Consider the following 12,907-nt stretch of genomic DNA (forward strand, 5'->3'; position numbering starts at 1 on the left):
AACATATAATTGAGATAAAAAGTAATGTGCTTTAAGTATGTATGACATATTCCATTTATGTGTAAAAAAATTAAAAAACCATTAAGCAACAACAAAAAAACCCTATTACTTTTATAACTGTGTATGTATAACATCTCTCTGAGAGGATTGACAAGAAAAACAGGAGTTTTTATCTAAGAGAAGTGAAGGACTGTGGTCAGAGATAGGTTTCCTTTTCACAGGATACATTATGTACCTTTGAATTTTTATGCCATATGTATGTATGTATGTATTTATGAATAGAAGGAGAGACGGAGAGAGAGGATCTCAAGCAGGCTGCACTATTCAGTGCACTATTCAGTGCAGAGCCCAACTCAGGGGCTCGATCTCACAACCCTGAGATTATGATTTGCACCAAAATCAAAGTCAGATGCTTAATCAACTGAGCCACCCAGAAAGCCCCTTTATTACTTATTTTAAAAACATTTTTAGGAGCACCTCACTGGCTCAGTCAGTGTACATGTAACTCTTGATCTCAGGGTAGTGATTTCAAGCCCCATATTGGATGTAGAGATTACTTAAAAATAAAATCTAAAAAAAAAAAATACACACATGCATTCCTAATGTGCAGAGAAAATCATTCTGTTGCACGCATGAAAAGAAAAAAGCCAATTTAAAGCCACATGCATGAAACTTACACAATCTCTTCCTACAACTTTTAAAATCTTTTAAAAAGAATTTGTTAATGGAGTTAGGAAGGAGTCAGGCAAAAACTAAAAATTGCACACTAAGTTTTTATCAGAAATAGTAAGGCATACCATATCCAACACTCAGCAATACTACAATATTTTATATTCATACTATTTGGGCTTTATAACCCATTTCTTCTGTTAAGAAAAATTAATCACTTTTTTTCAGGGAGGAATATTTACACTATTGTTTTTAGTGAGTCATTATTGGTCTTTGGTCTTTAAAACAACTTTTAAAAATATTATGGGATCCCTGGGTGGCGCAGCGGTTTGGCGCCTGCCTTTGGCCCAGGGCGCGATCCTGGAGACCCGGGATCGAATCCCATATCAGGCTCCCGATGCATGGAGCCTGCTTCTCCCTCTGCCTGTGTCTCTGCCTCTCTCTCTCTCTCTCTCTCTCTGTGACTATCATAAGTAAATAAAAAAAAAATATTACTAACAGGATTTATGTTAATCACCTTTCCATGGCTTAGCTATGATGCTAATTTTTATTTTAATGTCTAAGAAAAACCTGACGTCTTTAAAAACATCTACTTTGGCAAAAATTGAGTCTGTCCATATCAAGAAGGGAGAGAAATGAGGACTGGGATGTGGATGGAGGAGAATTATTGGTTAATAAATTTTATCTTCTAAATCATTGAAATTCAAAAGTATTAAGAATGGCAATATCATGGCTAATGTTCAAAAATTGGCTAATGTCAAACATTTCCAGTGAATTATAATCATGAGGGGTTATTCAAAGTTCAACATAAATCAAAACACCAGAAAATATCCACTTGCCATGTTTAATATATAAGGTCAACTCAAGGTGAAATCCACACAATTCCAAATTTATTTCAGGCTTTTTGGAAGAAAATCACAGACTCACACTAACTAATAATTGCTTCATTATTGAACACCAGCCTATAACAAATTAGTTACACTAATTTAGAATTCTTAAATTTGTATTTTTCATTTGAAGCAATAAACAAAACTAGCTCTTACACAATGCATATGAGCACTCTATATTAGTTTTTAATACTTACTAAACTTTCATGTAAGCATTCAAAATGAGAATACATCTAGCAGCTTGTCCTTACGATATGACATTTTTTACAAGCTGGAAAAACAGGAAGATCTGCTGTAATATATTTAGTACAAAGATCTCCTGTTAGAAAATGCACTCATAAGGAAAGGAGCAACATAATATAGTAGCTTAAAGGCATAGATTCTGGGAGCCGACTGCTTGAGTTCATATTTCAGTTCTGCCATATTCTAAATGTGTGAATTTGGACTACTTACGTGACCTCTCTGTGTCTTGGGTTCCTCACTTCAAAAATGAGGATAATAATAGTACTTACTCCACAGGATTTTTGTGAGGAATACATAAAGCAATCAGAACAGTGCCCAGCAAACAGTAAACACTCAATAAATGTTAGCTATTGTTATTAGATTTGTATTAGTTTTATTTGTATTAATATTAGGATTAGTACAAGTATTAGTAATATTCCAAGGAATAAAGACATTACACGTAATCAAGACAAAGATAACTAAAGTACAATATGTAAAAACTGGCAAGAAATTATACTGTGAAAAGTTATAACCAAATTTCTGAAGTTTTATGTTGCTTAGAAACAGAGTACATAGTTAAGCCATCATATTCATGTTCTTGATAAATTATGCACATCATTGTTTTCCACAACACTATCCCATAAGGTATGACATTGTAGTGACCAATGAGCCTTCTGATATGGTACACATATAAGGCAGGATTTTAACTAGCCACTACATGGAGTAGGACATAGAAATAAATATTTGAGACTAATAAATATTCTACCTGCATTCAAATCAGAGCCAATAAAGCTATTACCATTTTATTATAACATCTGAGGCAGCTTATACCTTGAATCATATTTACTATTCTTCCCTATTGCTTTCTCCTTTTCCTTTGCCTCAATCTATTTTAAATGCCTTTCATGAAAATGAATTTCCAGTTTGCTTTTTGCATTTTCAGACTTTCGCCTATCCAGAGAGCTACCCCATAGTTCCATGGCCAAGATCCTTTCTCTGCTCACTCATCTTTTCCTAAGGTTGGTTCAGTTCAATTTATGTAAATAGCAAATGCTGGCCCATAATCCACATTAGATAATTCACATACGGCTCATCAGGAGTTGACTTAATTTTAGAATATAATTTTACAATTCAATTTAGACTTCACTAAACAAAGGCATCTACTTATTAATTTTCCTAATCTAACTAGATAGCTACAAATTGATAGGGTTCAAATACATTGTAGTATGGCTATACCTTCAAGATAATATCAAGACTTTTTAGTTTATTTTCTAAATTGGATAATTATCAATATCCACATACCCATAGTAATGTTAACATTTCCTACTTCTTTTAAGTATACTTAACCCACAACAATCCTTTGAGCTTGACATTATTCCCATTTTATAGATGAAGAAATTGCATAAGCACCAATGAAACAGATGCTGTATATAAATTTTGTCAGGTTCTGGGGAAGTTCTTACTATTCTAGAGAAAAACAAGTTAGTGAGAAATTAATATTGCTAAGTAAATTTTCAATCTCTTCAATACTGCTAATGCAGTCCTTTACAACCTGGAAGTTTTCCCACTCTCCTAAAACTTTCTCCCTGTGGCCAGGGATGTTTCTACAGTATTCTTATTCTAAATGTGCTAAGGGGGCAAAAAGGATGCAAGTAGATCTGCATCAGCCCTATTCAGCTACCCAATAAATTCATACAGGGTGCATCAAATACAGTAATAGCCAAAACATGGCCTTTCATGACTTTTGCAAAACCTTCACCTGGCCTTGTAAAAAATTTTTTTAAACTATAGAATTTATTACCTAATTACAACTGGGGACAATATAATGCAATTAATTAACTTGCCCAAAACCAAATTTTAAATTGTGCTTATGTATCATCTAAATGTCTAGTGTTTAACAGTTCTACATACCACTGACAAATGGTGAATACGTGCTGAATACAATAAGTAAATATTCTTAATATTGACTTAAGAAAAAAATTGTTTAAGGCAATGTTTTTCTTCCAGGGTTTAGCTACAGAAGTAAATAAGCCAAGCACTTTAATATGAATCAAAGTTGCATTTCAAAAATGAAATATTTTTCTATCAGTTCTCTGAGAAGCAGAAAGGCAAGAGGAATATCTAACACTTCTTTTGCAGCAAAATTACTTTATATAATTTGTGCAGAAATGTCTGCATGTGTAGTGATGATTATGAGGAAGATGGAGGGGAGGAGAAACCTAGAATTTTATAAAAAAATTAAATTAAGAAAAACCAAAGCATGCCTTAAGGCATACCTATATGAACGCAATGAGGAAAAAAATTTCCATATTTGGAACTTTTTTTTTAAGTGTAAAGCTCAGAACTGATACAAGAATTTTTTCTGTTGACTAGAGGTTAAACTCTTAAGGACTCTCCACTTTTCCTTTCTCTCCTTTATTGAGGTTTTTTTTTTTTTTAATTTCTAAAGGACTTCTCTGCTTTAACGTGGGCAATATTCAAAATATAAAACTTACACATGTCATTTAAGAGAGTAAGAGCACCATTATAATATATTATATAATTTTCAAATACGGGCAGCCCCTGTGGCACAGCGGTTTAGCGCCGCCTGCAGCCCGGGGTGTGATCCTGGAGACCCGGGATCGAGTCCCAGGTCGGGCTCCCTGCATGGAGCCTGCTTCTTCCTCTGCCTGTGTCTCTGCCTCTCTCTCTCTCTGAATAAATAAATAAATAAATCTTAAAAAAAAAAAAAAAGAATTTAAATACATATAGATTCCAACCATAATGGAAATATAGTTGAATATCCAACACTTCATCTGAAAGGTGTTTTCTAAACTAAATCCTAATTATCAAAACGGTTAACAAAAAAGTCTCATTGAATGTATTCATTTACTTCCAGTTAATTTTGGCTAACCTAAATTTTATTCAATCAATCATTCTGCAAATACTTATTTATCATTAATCATGTGGAAGTTAATAAGGGTACATTGGGTAAGAAAAATTGAGATGGTATCTGTAATTTATTTTATACGCCCTTATATCAACCAATATAGAAACTTCTAGAGGGATGCCTGGGTGGCTCAGCAGTTGAGAATCTGCCTTCGGCTCAGGGCGTGCTCCTGGAGTCCTGGGATCAAGTCCCACATCAGGCTCCCTGCATGGTGCCTGCTACTCCCTCTGCCTAGGTCTCTGCCTCTCTCTCTCTCTCTCTTTCTCTGTCTCTCATGAATAAATAAATAAAATCTTTAAAAAATAATAATAAAGAAAAAAACTTCTAGAATCTTACAATGTGATACTTCTTGATAAAAATATTTCTCCAGGGCAGCCTGGGTGGCTCAGTGGTTTAGCGCCACCTTCAGCCCAGGGCCTCATCCTGGGGATTCGGGATCAAGTCCCATGTCAGGCTCCCTGCATGGGGCCGGCTTCTCCCTCTGCCTGTGTCTCTGCCTCTCTCTCTCTCTCTGTGTGTGTCTCTTATGAATAAATAAAATCTTTAAAAAAATATTTCTCCAAATATGCATTATTTAGAATCAGTAAATCATACTTCAGTAATATTCCAAAGAAACATTCTAATAACAGAGAGGGTTATCTGGCACAGAAATATGCCAGCAAAAATGAACAATCTATTTCAGTAATCTTAAATCACACTACTTAAATATGGAATTTAATGTTCTTACATAATGCTCAAAGTATTTTTCTTTTAATCTGTTCCCGAATGCCTTATTATATTAAAAAAATTGATTTTTATATCACTTGGCATTTTATGTGCTTTGATAGAGTACATTTTGCTTTATTAAACCACAATGTGTTTAGGCAGCACTAAAGTATTAAAATATGCATCTTAAAAGTGAAGAGATTTTTTTTGCCAACAGTTTTAAATTCCCCATGATAATCAGGTCTAAAAATACTGTAAACCAGTAAACTGATAGAACATAATAGATATCCTACTGTGATCTTTCACACACCACCACCCAAATGCATTAGTGACTTTAGTTACAATTGGAGTACATATATAGATAAATAGTATTATTTATACAATTTATACATAGTATTTCATGTTGAATATAAATACGTATTTTCATGAAGAACATTTATATTTAATCAAGCTCATTGAGATTAACAGATAAGCAAAACAACAGTTTCATGTGAAGAGGAGAGAAAGAATAGTAAGAGCTGGGAATGACTGTAATGTGGACGAGTCTTTCTAGGGTGATGTAAGGGTTCTGAAATTAGACTGTGGTGATGGTTGCACAACTGAGTATAGATTGAAAACAACCAAACAGCATGCTTAAAATGCATGAATTTTATGGTATGTGAAATAATCTCGATAAAAATGGGGGGGATCCCTCCATATAAAAAAATTCTTCAAGCTCCAGTCTCTAAAAGTATCCATGGGTATAAAACTGCTGCTTCTTTCACTGTTCAATTATTATATCATCCATCATTTTATTAATTAAGAAAACTACTAAATGCAAAGGTAACAGTGGAAATCATAAGACCTATCTTTGGGTGGTAGCATTATATACCAAATCATTCAGTTTTCCCTAGAGAATTCCTTAAATAATTACTACTTCACATACCTTTAAAACAAATCTCTCCAAAAACTCAATATAGATTCTTATACCTGGTAATCCAAGATGCTGAACCCCAAGCCTTTATGATCTTTTACTAGTTCAACAATCTTGACTTCAGGAGACCATAGTGCTAACTCCTCCTCCTCCTCTTCTTCGGTATTGATGTCTACATTGTGGTCAGCCTGAAACACCAAAGAGGATAAATGCTTCAAACGTTGTCCTTTCAATTCTGAAAAGAATTAACATATTGGGAATCTCATAGCTTCTTCTCCAACTGGGAATTCTCATTGGCATGCATGCTTTATCTTTTTAATCTTTTCAGAAGGGGCATGCACAGGGGCACACACACTCTAGTATATATTCATGAAAATTCAAGTACTTAAAAAATGCAGACTGTTTATACAGTTGGATTTTTTTAATGTAAAGTACCTGTTTCACTCAAAATATTAACACTGACCTCTTATACTTCAATGAGTTCTGTCATCCCATTAGAAGCATAAAAGGAAAAATATGCAATTTAAGAAAAAATGAAAATATCATACAAAGTCAAAGCTTATAAGATATTATATAAGTAGCAATACCTGAATTTATATTTACAGTGAGAGACAGAAAGAGGCCTGCCAGAGAGAGGATAGTACAAGACATAAGAGAAACCACTTCTGTTGGCTCCTGGAAGTTTTCAAGAAAAACTTCACTAGAAAAATAAAGTGGAAAAAATCTAATTCCTTGGGAATCATGTAAATCTAAAAACTGGTTAAAAAAAAATTCAGTGAGTTGAAATAATGAAATCTAGTCTTGGAGGACATAATCCGGCAAAACTATCCAAAAAAGTCCATGGTTATTTTCCTTGACTTCATACTCCCAAATCCCCCTATTCTAAGCTCCTCCCTCCTTTTAGGGAGAGTCATTGCTATAAGGAGTTCTAGGAAGCTAAATAATAGTGAGTCAATGAGTTGACAACACAGAAGAAGAGCTGCTTCAACCTTCAGTTTTTAATACTATTTATAGCACCATATTATGTTTTCATATAATTTATCTTCCTCAAAATACTCTGACCTTCTCTCTGAAGCTCAAAGATTATCTTCTTTTTCTTTGTAGCCTCAACTAACAAGATGACAGTCTAGAATGGAAACTCTGTGTGGGCAATCATGGAGTTTACCAATAGTTATCCACTCAGCCCACAATAAAGCCTGGCTGGCAGTAGGTGCTCAATAAATATTTGCTCAATACATTAGCAAATCATCCATCTTTGACTGCATTTCCCTTGAATTTTTTTAAATACAACTACAGACTAAATAATAATTTTTAAATTTAGTTTAAAAATTTTGGGTGCTCCTCATAAATAAAATCAAAGTGCATCATTCCTACAAACATAATTTTAAATGGCTTGCAAAAGAAAATCCATTTAATGAAACCAAAGGGAGGGGACCCCTCTAATGTGGAAGAGTAAGACGCTACAGCAAGTACAGAAACATTTTCTAAATTATGGTTGGTCCAGATCTCAAACTGTCCCTGCAGGACATGGAAAGTCAATACTCAATCCATGTGTGGATTGAGTCTAAACATGGGAATGATTCCTGGGTTCTTGAATTACAAAACTTGAAATCCCTGGGATGTTCTGGATCAATAACCTCTGTATATATGAGTCTGATGTGAGGAAAGGATATTTAAAAAGAAAACATTATACCTTCCAATAAAAAGTAAAGTTTCAATGGCTAATACAATATGATTGATATTTTCCTGGGGCATTTAATACCCTCACTGACTAATGAGCATTAGAATTTTGGCTGAGCTGCCTAACCAGATAAGACTTAAGAACCCAAGATGAAAAGAAAAAAAAAAAAAAAGAACCCAAGATGATATGGGGATAACTGGGGGGGGGGGGGGGGGGGGGGGGGGGGGGGGGGAAGCAAGCCAGGATTTTAAGAAACCGTACACACTTATAAAACCTAAGTTTACAGAAATTTCAAGGCATCCAAGGTATATAAGATATTGTACTCCAACCTAAGATATATCACTTTGATACAATCAATCCTGCATAACTCCTGTATCTACAGAATGGGAAGCAATCAACTAATGGGCAGCAAGGTTGACATTTAGAATAATTCAAAGCTGTTGTTTACCCATTGTGGTAAAGGATGACAGATGGGAGCACTGAGTCAGCAAGCTGGGTGATTTACACACCCTGTAAAATGAGATTAAAGGCATTTTTATCAATCTTTAGAGGTAAGCCCTCATCCCCATTGAATTTTAGTAAAGATACTAAGAATCACAAAAGTGACATGAGTCCCTTCCTTGAAATATGTTTTACCAAAGATAAACATTAAAAAGAGATTTTCAATCAATAATGGACTAAGAATTCTTACACACCTGGTACAGAATAAAAACACTATGAGAGACAAAATAATCTGATAATTTGACTCTGCTCACAGGAGCTAAGTTTTCTTGTAAAAGCAAGCTTAAAACACATGAAGGTATCTGTGACCCTAAGACAGTGCCAGCCTCTTACATACTTTAGGAAATCAGGAAACAAAGATGGGTGGACTGGAGGAGGCAAGAACTACAGTTAACTTTTCCCAAGCACTTTGCATGTGCGAGGCATTGCACTAAGAGCCACAGATTACTTCATTTCCTTCTCACGCAAACTAATGAGGGTAGTAAATACTCTAAGTGTCCCCAGTTTTCAAAGAAAGAATATGAACAGCAAGTCAAGTTATTTGCTCAAAAATTCACAATCATTAAACGGTAGGGGCACGATTAGGGTCCATGTATCTTGAAGCTTAGACCACAGTGGAATAAAGGGAAGGGTCTACATGTCTAAACTGGTGTTAATGGAATTATAATCTGTAAGAGTCCGGAAAGGGGGTTGAGAGAGTAGGGTAGGGGAAGTGGCATAAAAGATGAGGTTACAGGGGTGCCTGGGTGGCTCAGTCAGTCAAGAGTCTGCCCTCAGCTCAGGTCATGATCCCAGGGTCCTGGAATTGGGCCCTGCATGGGGCTCCCTGCTCAACAGGGAGCTACTTCTCCCTCTCCCCACTGCTTGTGCTCTAATAAACAAATAAAATCATTAAAAAAAAAAAAAGATGAGGTTACAACTGGTGTAAGATGACAAAGCGCAGGCTTAAAAAAAACTGTTTTCATAATCACAATGTTCTTTAAAAAAAAAAAAAAAAAGAGTACCAAGAGCAAAGAAAATGTTATTTTATTCGCTGACCTTCTGAAGGCTTTTACAGCAATTTTTACTCACTTCGAAATTGGTCATAGGTCTTCATATTTCTAAGGCTCTGAAAAAAGGAAGTCCATTAGATACTCAACACTCACCAGCATCTTAAACTTAAGATGAACTGAGTTGAACTGGGAGCCAAAGGTAATGAGCCCAGGAAATTACTAAAAATAAAAAAAAGTTTCTCTAAAATCAAAGTGCATGCACATTAATGTCATCAACATTTCAAGGGGGGAAAAAAGTAAGAAAAAAAGTTTTATGATGTTAAATGAAAAGTAACAGTTCGTAAAGTTATGCATTACTGCCTTGGAGCACTACTATAGTCAAAAGAAGAAGGAAACTTCTGCCCCCCTTCATATTAAATACACTCTTCAGGGCATCCTTGATGAATGCTCATTCCTGTGGGAACCACAGTATATTTAGTTAGTACCTCCATCTCAGGAAGAAGGGTTTCGGTGGTCCTCGGTTCATCCACAGAAGCTTCATCATCAAATAATCGTCGACAGCAAACCAAGGTAAAGGGAGGTGGAACCTCTTTGAGAAAAGAGACTGCCTCTCGGCGAGATTTCCCATACAGTTGGACACCATTAACCTGGAAAGATAAAGGGTTAAGTCAGAATTGAGGAGGCCCAACGGGGCACCTGGGAGGCTCAGTGATTGTCTGCCTTTGGCTCAGGGCCTGATCCCGGGGTCCTGGGGTCGAGTCCCACATCAGGCTTCCCACAGGGAGCCTGCTTCTCCCTCTGCCTATGTCTCTGCCTCTTTCTCTGTGTCTCTCATGAATAAATAAAATCTTAAAAAAAAAAGAGGCCCCAAAGGAAAAAAAACAAAGTCCCATGATCACAACAATCTATCAAAATAAAAGCAGGGTTATTTTCTCTGTGAACAAAGGGTCTAAATGTAACCACATTATTTTAGTAGTAAATAAAAACATTAGAAATCAAACGTATAAAAATTAAGACTAAACCTTTACTGAATTTCAGTGAAGTATGAGATGTGTGCAGATTACAAGTGATCTGCCTAATTTTTCATACCTCAGTCATGGTTTCTCTTTTCTACCTTCCAATGCTGAATTATCTCATCTACCTCTACACTTACCTCCTTAAACACACTAAATATCATTGCTAGCCTTCCTAAGACCGTCTCCTTTTGCTTTTTCATTTCATTAAAATATCACTATAGATATTAGCACTAATTTTAAGGCTACAACTAAAAACCAATCAAATTATAATGTGTAGTTAACAAAATCTAGGATACTCAGCTGTCAAAATTTAGCATCACTTTTCACAATTTTCTTTCACATGCTATGAACTCTTGATACCATCCTTGAGAAATCATGTCTATCGAAAAGATATACACGTAAGTTTGCCTCCATTCTATTCTTACATGCTCTGCTCACAGTCCTCAAGGACAGGAAGTGTGTCAGTTTTCAAACTGTTTGATGTGTGTTCCATATGCTTAAAAGAACAAAAGGATAACCAACTACTCCTTACTAATGCTTAATGCTTATCACCACAAAATTATCTAAGTGTCATGCTTTAGTGCACAATAATAATATCTTGCAAACATTATTTAGAAAGGTAAACTTATTCTCATTTTTTATGTATTTGACTTAAGCTCCAGAAGCTCTCTCGGTTCTGACTCAGTGCCACTAAAAACCAATCTGTCTGCTACTCCCCAAAAGCTGAGGCATGAGCATAATCCAGGCATCAACCAATCTTTTTGCATCTGACTCTCACCTTCTTGGGAGGGTTCAGTGGCATGATTGGTTTTAAAGATATTTCTGGTTTTAAAGATATTTCTGGGCTGGCATTAATTTCTGACAGGTCCAGTGCTAATGTCTAGATAACTATCACAGGGCTGACTTTCCTGGGAGAAACCTCTGCACAAAATCTGTCATTCTCAGAGAATATAACACTGTGGGTTGTTACAAGTACCTCAGCAGCAGCAGCCTGAGCCTCAAGTCAATCATCCCTGGGAGCCACTCTCAGGCCTGCAACATACAAGCACTTAGCCATCAGGCCAGACACCATCTCTCTGGCTCTTAATTATTTACAGAGATATCACCACAGAGTAAAGAGACCCATATGTGCTTCAGGGTGCTGGCCCTAGCAGAAAAGTAAATATCATCTCTCAAGACTTTCTGACTGATGAAAGGGATCCAGGGGACAGCAAGTTCAGCAGCTGATAAAGGTTTTTCCTTATTAGAACTGAAAGTCAACTTTCACTGGTCACATCATGTCCTCAGTGCCAACTGGTACCAAAACATAGAAAGTTCTAAGATCATCCAAACGGGTAGTACTCTATACTGAAAACAAAGCAAGCAGATACAACCAAAGCAAGAATTCTACGCAAACGCAGGCCTTAGTTTGTGTTTCACATTACTTCAACAAATTAGAAAATCACTTTTCAGGTTTTTATCTTGGAGTACATTTAAATATTTATTTAGCTCATTACTTATTCATTTGAATTGTCTCCAATTATTATAGCAGTGCCTGGTAGTCCTCCTCACTACTCTCTATTGTTAAAGGGATTGGTCACATTTCCCATTACCAACTTCTATCTAAGAGGATTTATGGCTGCTGTAAATAGCTGCTCTGGGCTGAGACTTGGCACAATGTCCTAACCCCAAAGCATATTTGTGTTTCTGGTTTTAAGCTCTAAGGAGTACACTATACACACACACACACACACACACACACACACACACACACATACACTTTAGGTTCAGGAGTTTATTTGGCTAACTTTAGAGAGATTTTTTTTATTTCTATATTTGGTTATTCAGAATAGGCCAATTTTTATTTTAGAGTTCACAGTATTTCTCTGGGCCCTCCTACTTGAGACCCTCTTAAGTGCTATCAAGTCTCAATCATTCAGACTTTGTGATTAGAAAACACACACAGTACACATTTGCAGAATACATAATACTGTACAAGTATTATCCCACTACATTACCTCATTCAATCCTCATTCATCTTATCCCATAAAGATTGTTTATGCCTTTTCACAGCAATAATACTGCCAAGATCTCACAGTGAGATAATGCTTTAAAGGTTACATGGATGAGTGCAGCCACTCTGGAAAACTGCACAGAGGTTCCTCAAAAAGTTAAAAATAGAACTACCCTACAATCCAACAATCACACTACTGGGTATTTACCTAAACAGTACAAAAACACTAATTCAAAGGGATACATGTACCCCAATGTTTATAGCAGCATTATTTACAATAGTCAAATTATGGAAGCAGTCCAAGTGTCCATTGACTAATGGATGGACACACACACACACACACACACACACACACACACAGAGGAATATTATTCAGCCATAAAAAAAGAATGAAATCTT

At 35.8% G+C, this 12,907-nt stretch overlaps 1 protein-coding gene across 6 annotated transcripts in view; it reads right to left on the reverse strand.

Annotated features, from left to right (window-relative positions):
- Positions 1 to 12,907, reverse strand: part of PATJ (PATJ crumbs cell polarity complex component) — a 356,206-nt gene that overhangs the window by 271,001 nt on the left and 72,298 nt on the right. For all 6 annotated transcript variants that reach the window (XM_038537344.1, XM_038537342.1, XM_038537341.1 and 3 more), the window contains exons 16-17: positions 9,985 to 10,146; positions 6,382 to 6,513 (exon numbers count right to left, since the gene is read on the reverse strand). In XM_038537344.1, the coding sequence (XP_038393272.1) occupies positions 6,382 to 6,513; positions 9,985 to 10,146 (294 nt within the window). The remainder of the gene's footprint in view (positions 1 to 6,381; positions 6,514 to 9,984; positions 10,147 to 12,907) is intronic.

The sequence above is a fragment of the Canis lupus genome, chromosome 5 (genome assembly GCF_011100685.1).
Source record: "Canis lupus familiaris isolate Mischka breed German Shepherd chromosome 5, alternate assembly UU_Cfam_GSD_1.0, whole genome shotgun sequence".
Lineage (NCBI taxonomy): Eukaryota > Metazoa > Chordata > Mammalia > Carnivora > Canidae > Canis > Canis lupus.